The sequence below is a fragment of the Magnolia sinica genome, chromosome 3 (assembly GCF_029962835.1).
Source record: "Magnolia sinica isolate HGM2019 chromosome 3, MsV1, whole genome shotgun sequence".
In the NCBI taxonomy this organism is placed as follows: Eukaryota; Viridiplantae; Streptophyta; class Magnoliopsida; order Magnoliales; family Magnoliaceae; genus Magnolia; species Magnolia sinica.
Genome location: NC_080575.1, coordinates 87966675 through 87981883, shown reverse-complemented (window position 1 = coordinate 87981883; position 15209 = coordinate 87966675). Strand labels below are relative to the sequence as shown.

The following is a 15209-nucleotide window of genomic DNA, read 5'->3' as shown; positions in this document are numbered from 1 at the left end:
AAAGTACATATGATTCACCTTGGTGAGAATCAATTGTCACTAGATACATCTCACCCTGCCCTGCATAGACAGATTGTGAATCAGTAGGCGCGTTGATGTGAAGATTCTGTTCATTGCTACTACTCAGTAGATGCACTATATCGTCAAGGGTTGACAGCTCAGATGATGGCCTTAACTGGGTGGTTTCAAATTCCAGAGTCATATCGAGCGACTCGTCCATCTCCCTAATCATATTATAATCTAAATCAAGAGAGTGCTCTACACACACCTTAAAAGAACTAGAAGGGTCGATTGAAAGAGGCTTATCCTCTATATTTAAATTAGGTGTGTCAGATGGGTGGATTAGATCATTATGATCGACAACTTCCTGTACCTCGTGATCACTTTCCTAAACTATAATTGAAATCAATTCCAGTGAATCTTAAGCTGTAAACTCATGATTCTTATCCAAATACTTATCATCTTCCAATTCAGTACAGTTCACTAGTGGAATGAAATCACTTTCCTCACACTGTTTTTTTAGGTTGAGTTGAGGCTCGAATAAATTAGCCTCTTCCTCCTCATTAAAGTCAAGTGTGTCATATGATTGGAGCGTGTCAGTATCATTATATTTAAAAGACACTAATGTCTCTTGATCATTCCTTTGAATACTAATTGAGATCGACTCTTCAGGAAATTGAGCCGTATGCTCGTTAACACAATTTAACTCTTCATTCTCAATTTCGGTACTCTCCACAAGCGGTTAGGATCACTTTCCTCGCATTGCGTTTCTAGATTGGGTTAAGATTGTGATAACCTAGCCTCTTCAACCTTATCGAAGCGTAATTCAATCGCTTCCAATGTTTCATCATGCATGCGACAAGTTGGTTGAACTGTTCTTGATAGTTGGTGAAATTCAAATGTGAATCCTGTTGGATCGTTTCTAGTTGGATTTCAAAGGTAGGGGATCCAAGAGAATAGTCACTATAATCAATTATTGGTTCATCTTTCCAATGTTTATGTTTCCACTGATCATAATCGTACAAGTCATAGGTGGGAGAGTCTGATGGTTGTTGGTACATATTATCACCTATAATATAATTTCTCATTGTTTTCTTCTTGTCTTATGGGTGATAATAGTTCTCACTCCCATAATTATGATAACCCTAACAATCACGTACTATTTTCTTAATCTGTGGGGTGTAATTATTCTCCTGCCTATGATCGCGTAAAGACTTCTTAACTAATGGAGCATTGTATTCTGGTTGGTTCTCAATGATAGTTTCAAAATTTTTTTAGACATGTTGTTTTCTAACATAATCCTCTGACAACCCTTCACAATTTCTCGCATTCTCTAAAACTAGCTTAGCATACTGATGTTCCCACACTTGCATATACATGGTAAAATCCTAATCCTAAACCTAATCCTAAAATAGAATAAAAGAAAATTTCTACAACAATATGGAAAGTAAGTAAATGAGAAGTTAGAAGGAATTTACTGGTTTGGAGAGTTCTATGTTAGGATCATACAAAACAGAAAATAATGTTAGTTTCTAAAACTCTAAGCTAAAAACAAAACAAAAAGTTAGTCCTAAAAACAAATTAGTTTTTTTTTTAAATGGTTTTTAAAAACAAATTAGGAAAGCTTCTAAATCTAGAAATAGAAAGAAAAATTAGTTTCTAAAAAAAATTAAGAAAGTTTCTAAATTTGGAAATAGAAGGAAAAATTAGTTTCTAAAAATAAATTAGGAAAATTTCTAAATCTGGAAATAGATAGAAAGAGAATTAGAAAGAGGTTACTAAGTTAGAAGTTTCTATTTTGGGATCCTGCAGAAGAAAAATGAAAGTGAATTAGTTTCTAAAAAAGAATTAAGAAAACAACCTAGTTTCTAAAAAAAGAAAAAGGAAATTTTCTAAAAATAGAAAGTAAGTTAAGTTCTAAAAACAGAAAAAGGAAAGAAAATTAGTTTCTAAAAATGGATTATGAAAGTTTCTAAAAAATAAAAAATTAGTTTCTAAAAATAAATTAGGAAAGTTTCTATCCTATAATTAGAAAGTAAATTAGTTTCTAAAAACAAAAAAAATGAAAGTTTCTAAACTTAGAAATAGAAAGCTAAGTTAGTTTCTAAAATAATTCTGAAAAAGCCCTAGCCTAAAAATAGAAAGTAGAAAAATTCTAATCTTAACCCAATTCCAAAACTAATCAAATCCAGAAAACGCAACCGTCAATCCTTAGCAACGGCGCCAAAAACTTGTTCACAACCCCAAGTGTAGGGTTGCAATGCAGCAATAATCTTGGTAAGACCGAGGTCGAATCCACAGGAACCTATCTTATGCGTTTCTGAAATTAACTAGAAGTAGAACTAGAAAAATATGTAAAGCTAATTCTGAAGTAATTGAGAGAGTAATTGTGAATTAAGTAATTAAAACTAAGAATTTAAATGTGTGAACTAGGGTGCTAAGGATCCACCTGTAGTGATCAGGGATCCCTCTTGCTTGATTCAAGTAACACAATTAGAATTGAAGTCTTATCCTATCAAATTGAAAAATATATCAATAAAACCAATTCTGAACTTCCATTGACCTAATTCTCAATGAAGGAAAACTATGATAATTGGCATAGATTCCATCACCAAACCATGCCCAGGAGACTAGTAAACAACATGATTTACTAATCTTATAATCTCAAAGTAGGAGAATTGTGAAGACTATGAAGGATTCCATCACCCTATCATACCCATGGGACGATGGTGAACAACAGAACGTACTAATTTCACAATCTCGAATTAGGAAAAGAACATACTCAAAGCTATTGTAGATCTACTATAATTTGAGTCACAATAAATCATTAAAAACTGAAAGTATTTCTTAAATATCAAATTAGAATATATGAAGTTCAACATAAACATGAATCAAATTAATAGAAACATCCCGTCATGTTACAAGCTTCACCTCTTATTCCTATCTAAGAGGTTTAGCCAACCATAGACATGATTAGACCAAAGTCTCTTAAGAAAAACATGAAAACAACTAAGGAAGAAGAAAAACTCTTGGTGACGGCTTCTCCACCCTTTTGCTCTATTCCTTAAACCCCAGAAGATGCCTAGGAACATCCTAAGAAGTCTTATTTATAGTTGTGGAACTCCAACTTTTGCACTTAGTTGGAAAACTCTACAAATCGCCTCAAATTTACGCAGTTTGATAAAATGGACTTCAATCTGCACAGTTTTCCAAAATAGACTTCACTCTATGCAATTTCACAAAATGACCCAGAGTTTCAGAATATGTTTTTTAGGACGATTTCGAGATTCCTTTTTCTCACTTTAAATCTTTGATTCTTCTCATTCCTTATTTAGTTTTCTTGGATCTTTGGCATGTGAATTCTTTAATCTTGGTCTCCTAAGATCCATCCCTCGCCCTAGTGATTCTTAAGCATCAAATCCATGCTTTTAGCACCCTTTTCAATCCAAGTTCTTAAATTCACATTGCAACACAAACATGAGTAAAATAGAACATTAAGCATTATCATGTTCATAAAACCAAGATATAAATGAGGGATAATATGCAATATTTGGCCCTCAACATGTATTCCATTATTAATGTGGAGGCACAGGCCCTTACGATGCCTTTAAGGGAGTGAATCAACGTATGTAAAGTAGCCACCATTAGTGAGCCAATTAATGCGGTAGTGTGCCTAGCACATATATAAAGACCCACTGAGAGAAGAGTGAATTCTATCACGAATCTAGTTATAATACACTTGGTGAGGCCGTCTCTCACAGTCTTAAAATGAGAGATTTTCTCAGAGATATTCGGAGAACTTACGAAAGCTTTAAAGATCTCGAATGTTTGAATATTAGACTGATATCCAAACGAATTTGGTTGTGATTTGGAGCCAAATCAAAGGAGAGTGAACATCAGATCAGGTTTCAAACTATATTATAATATGAATTAAGAGAATGTGAGAGCTCAATGAAAGATCTGATCTGACCTGTCTGATAATAGATCAGTATCAAGTGGCCCTAGTCCATCTATTCCCTCCAGTACTCCAAACTATTAAAGAACAAAAGTTCCAGTTAAATGTAGGATGTGGTTTGATTAGGTTATCCAGATGCATGATCATGATCGATTTAAGGTCCAGGATCAGCGAGAGACACTCTCTTGATTGATCTCAAACTCGAATTGTGAGCCACAGAGATCTCTAATTAAGGAATCAAATACGAGAAGAAAATAAAAGAAGCTAGAAGTTTCAGATACATCTAAAGACCTTCATATTTGGAATGCATGATAAATATGCAAAAGATTCAAGATCAGCAAGAAAACTTAGCAAGGGTTTAGCTGCCTCAGCAATTAATAAAAGGAACGCGCGAAGAAGAGCTTGATGCCCCACGCGAAACACATCCATCTACTTTTACAATTTATCTTTCTTCTATCTTTACTTTTATCTTAACACGGCCTAGCTTGGCTCTAGCATAGACCGCTATTGTCCATTGTGCACTACTATAGTACCACTATAGTGTCATAGGATTATATTAGAAGTCAACAAGCCTAAATTGCTCGATCCCAATCAACTAAGTTCTTACTTAGGTGATCATACTTATCCGGTCAAATCCCATTGACCATTCACTTTGACCATCTATTCCTACAAACAGATCAGGTATTTATTTCTCATTTGTTTATTTTTCATAGTTATTTTCAATACTTTGTCGATAGTAATGAGCCAAATATTTAATTAATGAAATCAGCAATTTTCAATATTTCTTTTATTTATCGGTTCATCTTCCTTCTTTTAAGGAATTTATTGCGTTTTCTAGTGAAAGAACAAGTCTTTAGACACAAAGCAACAAGAATCCATCAGAAAGGAATAACTCCTATCCTTTTACAAATCGTCTTATGACTGATTACAACCAGTGATCGAGAGGATAGTTGGATCCTGCATCTAGTCCCTAATCAATCTGACTCAACGCATGAGTACCAGCATTCAATCAAACGTAGAGTCAAATACGACTCCAGTACACCCACACTTTTTAACCGCATATGAAAGCTAAACCCAAGCCCTCGATCACACACGTGTGGCCTTGTGTTTGATTGAATTTAGCTAACATGTTCTTGGTCTTGGATTAGTCGCAAGACCTTTGGAATACCTACCTAGGTCTATGCTCCTCCTTTTTCCGATTTGGGCTTCAGAAATAGGTCCATATCGACCTGGGGCCCTCCATTGCAGGCCTGAGTTCCATCCTCTGTCCGCCACGACCAAAACCCAGCTGTGACTTCCCTTAGTTATCATAGCAACATCAAAACCGTTCTTAGCTGCGGCACAATGACACTCCCTTTGGAGAAGAGGTGCTGTTGAGATCCTTTATTGGTCCATCGGCACGTCAAGCTGGCAGGTCCATTAGGCTTCTGCGCTTCTGCCTGCCCTATGCAAGACTAACTCAGTTATAGGGAAACAGCCAAGGCCCACATTTTCAAAGCCTTTCTATTGCACTCTTCGCCAGCCCTGGTCCCCGTCCCATCCATTGCATCTGATTTCTTAGTCCACAAGTCAATCCCAAATCTGAGAACTTGAACCGAATAACATATAGGGAGCTGATCCATAACGATGCAGTCCGGAGGACACAGCATCATGGCCTCTGTCAAGGAGGATGTGAAGAGATCTGGGCCAAAAGCATGAGGACCTAGCCACCAGCCTGGTCTGGACCATCCACAGCCTGTTTTCTGCAGTTCTACTGAGATTTTTGTAATGAAACTAAGGTAATTAAAAGAAAGGTATTCCTTGGTTTGTGATTGCATAAGAGGTGTTTGGTGGTCGCCGGATTGCAATCCAAATCCTCCACTCCCCCTTCTCTCCGGCTTGCAAAACAGAGCTCCTTCAGATCCTTGCTGCATATGTGGCATAGATGGATGATATCCGAACCACTCATCCAATAGTGGATTGCATAACCAAAAGATCTCTGTTTGGATGGTCCTCCCTCCTTTTAATGGGCGGCATAAAAATGGATGCTGAAATGTGAGGGCTAGTAACAGTTTACATTTCAATGGAAGAATGTTCACTCATTAGTTGGTTAGGATAGTACACATGCTCTACGTACATTCATGCAGAAGCACAATAACACTGCGGCTGCAGGCGGCACTGGATCTCTTCACCGGCATTCCGAACCTTACCTTCTGTTGTCAAAGGGAGAAATTCCAGCAACCTGTATTTTGTGGAACAACACTCCTTTAACATAACAGAATATACAAGCTGATGAAGACAAGCCTCTGTCAACTGATTCCATGCTTTTAATTGTGTGTTTTGGAGTTTCTGACCACGCAGATGATCTCCACATTTGATCTGGCAGCATGAATTGCAGGTTTGAATGATCTTCCATGTTGAATCAGCTGGTGCTAGATGTGAGAATTTGATGCGAATTCATATATCGGGGTCTTCAAACAAGTTCATATGACTTCAACTTCCGCTGCAGCAGAACAAGAAATTAGATGTGGTTTGGATACCCATGCATAGATGCATGCCCATGTGTGCGCGCACGCACACACACATATAAACAATAGATAAGGATGCACATGTATATGTGCATGCAGAAACTGCATATTTGCATGCATTAGTACATGCTTTGCTTACAGAAGAAAAGATGATCTACCACTGAAATACAAACTATTACATGCTTTGCTTGCAGAAGGAAAGATGATCTACCACTGAAATACAAACTATGGTACTCGTCAATGTTAAGGGTCTGTTTGGATGAACCCCCAAAATAAGAAAGATGTGGAAAGCGGCATGACTTGGGTGCATATTGCAGGGTGAGGTGTTCGGTGCATCCAGCAAATGACGTGATGCGCCCTATGCTTATACCCACACAGACATACACAGCAACCGAAGGATTCAAACCCCATTACCGGTGCAGTCTCAATTCAAGCAGCAGACTACAGGTCAGCAGCATTTTGTAGGGATTTCCAAACAGCACAATAGTTTAAACCTACTAGGGAAATTTTACATTGATTTCCATACTAGTAAGGAGGAAAAACATATCTTACAGAAACCCGGACAGTTCATGAGGTAGGTCTCAACGCAGGCCATGGTTTAAAAAAAATCTCAATGATCAGACACTCTTGTCCATTGTATCAGCGACACATAGAAATGAACGGTAGAAAAGAATGTGCCAGAGCACAAAAAGGTCCAGCGATTGGATGGGAGAACAGATAAATCTGCTGGATTGAGGGACACTGATCCATCCATGGTGGGATACACCCAATGAATGATCGTGATCATGGAACATTGTGCCAAGAAAATCCAATTCGAGTGCATTACACTACATAAGGTACTAGTTTCACTACCCTCGGGCAAGGTTTTGGCATTTATAAATTATGAAATGGACAAGAGTAAAAGCAACATTTCCAATATAAGTTTATTTCATAATCTGACCTTTGCTAAGCCCACATGCGTGAACAAGTCCACTAATGCACAAACCACCACATATGCTAGAATGGTGGCCAGGTGCAAAATCCAAGCCATCCATCAGAAGGGTACCACTTGTAGATTCCTTATCCAGTAATCAGATCGGTCCACTAGTTAGGTGGGCAACAATTAACTAAATAAGTATATGGTTGTGGAAAAATCAGCTGAAATTTTTTCTAACCCACTAACTTATTTCTAATATCATGGCACATCTGTTGAATAGACCACCTTTATCTTTGGGCAGTAACATCTATACTGAGTTCTACCTGATGGATGGCTTAGATATGTGATCTGTCTGTCATGCTGTCATGTTTGATGGCATGTTCATTAGTGGATTTGTACATGTGTGTGCTTAGCAAAGCTCTCCTAATCTATACCCTTTTATTTTCCCATAAAAAAAAGTAGACACCGAATTGAAATTAAAAAAACTTCATTTAACAAAGAGAGAAAAAGAAAGAACATAAAAGCAAGCATTGTTTCAAACTTCAGGAAGTGTGCAAACCTTCACATGCTTCTGTTTCACTTCATCTAGAAATCTTTCTGGGAAATCCATATAATCAGCGCAATCCTTCTTTACGGAGGATACAAGCTCATCTTCTCCAGCCTTTTCAAGGTTCCTGATCAAAATGGTCAGTGTTAGCTTATCTGGGCTGCACCCTGACTCCTTCATCAACGTATATGTCTCCATTGCCTTTTCCACCATACCCACTTGCAGAAAGGCTCCCATCATCTCAGTATAGGTCCTGGTATCAGGCTTCAAGCCTTCTTTCTTAAGTTCAGAGAAGAGCTCTTCAGCAATTCCAATCAGCTTATTCTTTCCCAACATAAAAATCATATTGCAATAAAGTGATAGATCTGGTTTGTACCACACCTCCTTCTGTACAAACCGAAACACCTAAAATCCTGATTTCATTTCAGATAAATGGATAATAGAATGCAAACCGAAACAACTTCGAACAAATCGGGCAAAACGATGTAGAAACATCAAAGCATGATCTAAATGTATATAAAAGGACATCTGCAGATGCCTTAGAATATGATTCTGCTTCAGATGGGTTCAAATGTGCTTTAATTCCCAAAAATAACAAGAAAAATATCCATTTAAGATGATGACTTGTGAGAAATGACCAAACAGTTAATGATTCAAACCATTTTCAGATGATTAGCAGTTCTACACGTAGTTCAAAAACCCAAAAACATGACTTGATATTTAATTACCGTAAATTGAAAATATTAGGAATGTAAATAGAAAAATAGTTAAATTTAGTACGAGTAATATAAATGTAACTCAAATCAACAAGACAACAACTACATAGATACCTTACTGGTTAAGTGTGTTGCTTCCTCTGGTTGAGGTTGGGGGTTCAAATCCCACTGCCCACCTATATTTTTAATTAAATCTCCACCCAAGAGGTGAGTGACTCAGTTCGAGTCATGCAGAGTCGACCAACCAATTGAGTCAACTCAACGAGTCTCTCTGAGTCCAGGTCGGAGTCAGGCCCAGTAATGAGTTTCTCAGCGACTCAGCATGAAATCACACCAAGTTGAGGTGACTTAGCTGATTTTCAGGTGGAGTCAGTGAGTTTTGGGACTATGATTCTAAATGATGGAGTTGGAAAAAATGCTATGAAACCCCAAGAAAAAACATCAGATTTAGACGATTGGTGAAATGACCCATCCCAGATCCTAGAATGAAAATCAGATCGATGGAGAAACGTAGATGAATAAGAGAACACAACTTTGCTTTACAAACGCAATGACAAATTACAAAAGCAATCGACAACACCACTTAATTGAAGCAAGCAGATCAAACACTCCTACCAATTTCTTTTCCTCCCTCTTTCCCTCCCTATGTCCATGTTCATATGCATGTGTGTGTCATCATTGCACACATGCCCATCAAAACTAAACATGAAACCACAAGCCCCACATTGCAAATTCTGATACAGATGAATACATCTGTAGTCCCTACTAAAGAATAGCAATCATATAACAAAAACCTGTCATCTATTAAAATGAATATAGTAGAGACTTGTTTGGTAGTCTAAAGGGATATAACCGAAGTTGCACTCTACAAGACCTCCATGATAGAAAGAATTCATCTAGTCAGCTTCACCTTAGGCAACCCTTGGTGCAAAGTCGTACAGATTGGATGATCCTAACCATCCAATAAATGGGAGTTTTGATCGTTGAATGTGAATTATCTGCCTGTTAGTTCTTACCATCCATTTTTAATCCACAGCAGGACAGGTCAGATGATTTAATCATTGGAATTTTCGAAGTAACCCATCCACCTTGGGGACACAAGATTAATGCTCCCAATCCAAGCCTTCGTATGGTGGAGGCCCCACAAACTGCAATTTTAATTACTATTGCTACTAAGTGGTGCCAATAATGTCTACTACATGAGCAGCCAAGGGCAAAGTCTTCCACACAAGTAGTTTTACGATTAGCTTAAACTTTGCATTATTGAAGGACTTGGACAGGGATTTAAACCAATGGTTCAGTAAACTAGGCTCCTAGTCTCTTCCGTCCAAAGGCGGATGGACCATGCCCCAAAAATCTCCTAGATTGGAAGATCCAAGCCAACAATCTTGAGAATTTTCATAGTTGAATATCGACCATCACCGCGTTCTCTTCACAACCATACAAATGTAGGCTAAACAAAAAAAGGAAAATTTCTGATTGTCCTATGGAGAAGATTTTCCATTTATGGGGATGGTTCATCTGTGACAGGACGCAGCAGACCAACGGTGTGGATCACTGAGGTGTGCATCCCACTCATCAGAATTGAAAACCTCAGTATACCAGTTGAGAATCTAATAATTCCTCTCGAAACCAAATTTAGTGAAATACTCAAGAACCCAAATCCAAATTCACATGAACATTTCAACAAAAAGGTGAAGTACAATAAAAACTGAAAAATTTATGAAAAGAGAAGTTTCTTTGGGCACAGTGTCTATCAAGATGCGGCACCAACAAATCTTCCACACCATCCGGAAGCGGCAGGTGGGAGTTGTAAAACGACATGGACAATTGGAAATTGGAAACTTGGAATGCTGCTGGATTCCCGCCAACAATCTCTAAAAGTAGAGAGAGAACGTGGGCACAAAAAACATCTTGTATTATTATTACCTGGAGAGCTATTTCCAATTCGTTCTGCCTCTGTAATTCGACCAGAGCTGCCATCAAATCCGCTTTCAAGAGCCTGCTTATTCTGCGATCGAGAACCTCTTCTAATTTAGAGGCGGACTTCGCTAGCTTGAGTGATTGGACGGCTTGGATTGCTTCTGTGGACATCACTCTCCCTCTCCATATAGGCTTTCTTGGCCCATTTCTCAGCCCACATGAGATGACGCTTGTTGGAATTGGAATTGGAGGGGAGAGGGAAGGCGTTTTGGGAAATGGAAAGAACGTGGAGATTCCAGGGTTTGGAGAAAACCCAACTTCAGAAAATCGAAATTGAAGAGACCCCATGAGAGAGAGAGAGAGATTCAGAGGGAGGGAGGAAGAGCGAGAGAAAGGCCACGTTCTCCTTCGAGTAAAACTTTTGTACTCTGGCAGTGTGATGGACGATACGCGGGTACTAGGAAATGGACGCGGATCCTGTGAGATTCAGAGGAAGGGAGGAGCGAGAGAGAGGCCACGTTCTCCTTTGAGTAAAACTTTTGTCATCTGGCAGAGTGTGATGGACGATACGCGGGTACTTGGAAATGGACGCGGATCCTGTAGCGAGGAGCCCACTAGGGCTGAAAGTCGGGTCGGGTCGGGTTGGTGCACAATCCTAACCCAACCTAAGGTTCCTATACCTCAACCTTAACCCAACCCAAACCAATCTGAGGTTTGGGAATTCTCCACCCAAGCCCAACCCAAGCAGGCCGATTAGGTTGGTCAGGTGTATACATGCTAATATTTTCATTATTACATTAGTTTATTATATTTCAACATAAGACTTATTTTTTATATCTATAATTTTATTAAATATATATGTGATTATTTATCATACAGAACTTTTTTTTCTTTAAAAAAACAAGCTAAAATACAAGACAACTAGTCCTTTAAAAGTCATGTAGCATAGCACACAATCTATTTGGGAGAGAGAAATCCGGAATATCTTGTTAGCTTGAGTCCTTGGAAATGACGTGGACAAATAAGACCCGACATCACTAGTGTGCCTTCGACACAAACCATCCACACTCAATTATAATTTATAAGTAACTAATATATTGATCGGGTTCGGGTTGGGTCGGGCAACCTGAGACCTCAGCCCAAGCCCAACCCAAGTTTTATCGGGTTGATGTTTGTATAGCCCAAGCTTGAGATCAGATCCGATATATCTTGCCCAAGCCTGACCCAATGTCGAGTTGGTCACGGGTCGGTCGTGTTGAACCCACCCAACTTTCAGCCCTAGAGCCCACCAGGATTTAGCATGGTGTGGATTCTGTGTGGGGACCACCATGGTGTATTTGCTTTATCCACGTCGTCCATCCATTTTTTCAGCTCATCTTAGGGATGAGCCCAAAATTGAAGCATATCCAAAGCTCAAAAGACCACATTTCCTGTGGGAATTGCACGCCTACTGTTGAAAACTTCTTTGGGTAGCCACAAAAGTTTTTTGATCAAGCTGATATTTGTGTTTTCCCTTCGTCCAGGTCTTTTTGACCTTATGAACGTGTTTTTGACATATAAACGTCACAGTAGGCCCTAGGAAGGTTTCAACGGCGGGTATAATTATCCCCATTGTTTTTTGTGGTGTAGTCCACTTGAGCTTTGAATATGCTTCAATTGTTGGCCAATTCCCTAAAATGATCAGGAAAAATAGATGGACGGCGTGGATAAAACACATACATTACGGTGGACCCCATGGAGTATCCACACCACACTACTCACTACTCGATCCGGTTTTGCCAAATACCTTACTCGAACTCAATTTGAGTCGGAACTGAGTCGAGCAGGGTTGACTTGATTCGAATCGATTCTTGGCTGGCCTGACTTGAACCGAGTCTGACTTGGTCAAGAAAACCGAGTCAGATTGAGTTGGGTATGATTTGGATCAAGTCTTTTGTTTAAAATTTTATTTTATTTTTTGAATTTTTTTTTTAAAAATAAAAAATGAAAAAATTCCAAAAAAAGAAGAAGTTAAGGATAACTTTCCTAAGTTAATAAATAACTAATTTTACATATTTAAAATATATTTGAGAGAAATAAAATCAATTAAGCAATAAATGAAATAACAAGTGTTTGAATCTTATAGTGGATTGAGCAAAAAGGAATTTAGGTGGGGTTAGGGTTAGAAACATTGGGTTGGATTTCCATGTTTGTCCTGATCCAGGGCGGGCCACGACTGAGGTCCTGAGTCAGGGCGGGCCACCAGTGGCCTGCATGGTTGCACCCGAGGTCCCAAGCCAGGGTGGGCCATCGGCAGCCTGCATGGCTGCACCTGAGGTCCCGAGTTCGAATCAACACAGACAAAAAATATAAAATTAACCTACCTAATGAATGGATGAGGATGATCGGTGAAAATAGGATGCTAGGCTGCTGACTGGTCTGAATTCCGATCAAGTTCGGTGTGGCACCGACTCAGGTAGGGGTTAGGGTTCGAGTAGATGAAGGGTAAAAGTGAAAAAAAAAGAAGAAGAAAATTCAACTTTATACTATACGATTTCAGATCGAATCGGGTTTCGGATTGGATCGAGTTGCTATGTGACCCGAACTCAACTTGATCGGGCTTCGGATTCAAGTGGGTCTACTTGATCCGACCTGGCCCTGGCTTTCAGTTCGGGTCGAGTCGAATTTGACCAGTTCAGTCAAGTCGGATCCTGCACACCTCAACAAATGAGGTTTCCAGATTCAACGTATATGGGGCTAAACAGCTGTACTTGTTTGATTATTTTACTTTCAGATTGATTGGCATTATTGGACGGTTATAAAAGAAAAGAAAAGAAACAGTGTACTGATTGGATAAACAAGGGTCCCCAAGACAGTGGGGTCCACAATTTAGTCAGTTTAATTGGAGATAATACGTGCCACGTATACAATTTCTGAGTGCCTGCGTATCAAGCTTCTCACGCTGCCAGTGTACCAAATAACAACTCTCTCAGATTTGCCAGCTCAACAGCGTGGACAGGGCATCTCATCTGCATGGCACTAGTCTGGTTTACTTAACCAGATCAAAGCCGTCCAAAAGATGGGTCTTACCAATTATATGATATGATTTAAAAATTGGGCTTGTAGACTCCTCATGTGGGCCACAATATTAGAAACAGATAGGTCGGCTGTAAAGACTTTGCTAAGTCCTTTTTCTTACCAACCTCCATTGGGTTCTTAAACTGTGTCTGACCTGGCAAGTGGAATGGCCTGGTATTTGGATGAATCATTTAAAAACTGGGATCCACCTGATGGACGGATTGGATCTGTTAAACGTGATGCCGGCGTGTAGATGAGCTGCCTTTTACACGCGTGTGGTAGATGGAAGTATGGAAATATGGTAGAACCATCCATCTCTCCGAATCACACGTGGCAGGGAAATATGTGGTGTTTCTATGATGGATGGGTCATCTATCGAAAATCGCACCAGTTAGACAATCCTGTTCGTCAATTTTCAACAATATCCCGAATTGAATGCTCGACTGATGAATTATCATCTTATACCATTGATTAGGCCACCCATCAGATGGATTGGAACATCTGATCCATGTTTGGAAGAAAAAAAAATCCATCCACAGTAGGGGAAAGTAGATGGTCCGCTCTTGTAGATCCATCTCCCTTCTTACATCGATGGTTGAGAAGAGTAGTATAGCAACGGTTGAAAAAAAGTCCAAAAATTAGTGGCCAGGATCTTCCAATCTCGAAATTTTTTGGTGCATGTTCCATCCATCCATGATGAGATGCAACTGATATGTGTAGATATCTTGCACCGAAGAACCAGCTACTCCACTTATCAAATGGACCACAACATCAGGAATCAAAGGATGGCTGAGGAATTTCCTTACTCCATCCATTTATTTTAAAATTGTAGCTCACCTAATAAGTAGACTATCTCTAGTTTTGGCCAGGGGCACCTACACGGTGTGGACAAATCAATGGATGGCTTGGATGTTGCGTATGTTGCCACATTGGCACATGTATAGGCATGTAGATGAGAGTAGCTTGGATTTTTGACCTGGATCCGGATTTGCTGGTGACCCCCAAGACCATCCGGCTAGGCGGTGCTGGGCATGTGGGGCCCATGTATTTTAAATCCATGCTGTCCATCTGTTTGCCGGCTCATTTTAAGGGTATCAGCCCAAAAATGAAGCATGTTGCAAGCTTAAGTGGACTACACCATGAAAATGGTTGGGATAATAATACCCACCGTTGAAACCTTCCTAAGGCAAACAGTGATATTTAACCAAGGGCAGGATTGACTTTTCTGTAATAAACAGATGAGTGGCTTAAAGACTATTTAAAAAAGGAAAAGTTTTGGTAAATAGTTTGAAAGTAGGAGGTTTTCAGTCCATAGCCGAAAAGGCCAGTGGGTAATGGAAAAAATCTCAAAAAGAAATAAAAAGATTAATATTATGTACACAATTCACTACTGATGATCTCAAGGCTTAGAAGAATTGGTCATGCATAAATATTTAATTATTGTGAAAATATTTATAAAATTTATTTAATAAAATATATTTTGAAATAAAACATTAATAATTTACATCACCTGCTCTCTTGAAAATACATTGACTCAGTTTCAGCTCAAGTGTGCAAACCTCAAATACTCCACAATAAAATGTCTACT

At 39.0% G+C, this 15209-nt stretch overlaps 1 protein-coding gene across 2 annotated transcripts; it reads right to left on the bottom strand.

Annotated features, from left to right (window-relative positions):
• Positions 1-5990: 5990 nt before the first annotated feature.
• On the bottom strand, positions 5991-10948 carry LOC131240156 (pentatricopeptide repeat-containing protein At1g62350-like). Of its 2 annotated transcripts, none has more exons than XM_058238230.1 (3): positions 10571-10948; positions 7938-8312; positions 5991-6437 (listed from the first exon to the last, which is right to left on the bottom strand). In XM_058238230.1, exons 1-3 carry the CDS (start codon positions 10910-10912, stop codon positions 6408-6410), a joined length of 747 nt encoding a protein of 248 aa, XP_058094213.1. In that variant the 5' UTR covers positions 10913-10948; the 3' UTR covers positions 5991-6407. The 2 variants fall into 2 exon arrangements, with proteins under 2 accessions (XP_058094213.1, XP_058094212.1); XM_058238229.1 differs by having other exon boundaries at positions 7938-8330; positions 10571-10946.
• Between the last annotated feature and the right edge of the window lie 4261 nt (positions 10949-15209).

Excerpts from the sequence above, each read along its gene's own strand:
- LOC131240156 (XM_058238229.1), bottom strand. The coding sequence starts at position 10,912 with ATGGGGTCTCTTCAATTTCGATTTTCTGAAGTTGGGTTTTCTCCAAAC. Across the intron at positions 8,331-10,570 it reads AATTGGAAATAGCTCTCCAG|GTGTTTCGGTTTGTACAGAA; the intron begins GTAATAATAATA and ends TCAGGATTTTAG. Across the intron at positions 6,438-7,937 it reads TGAAACAGAAGCATGTGAAG|CGGAAGTTGAAGTCATATGA; the intron begins GTTTGCACACTT and ends GTTCTGCTGCAG.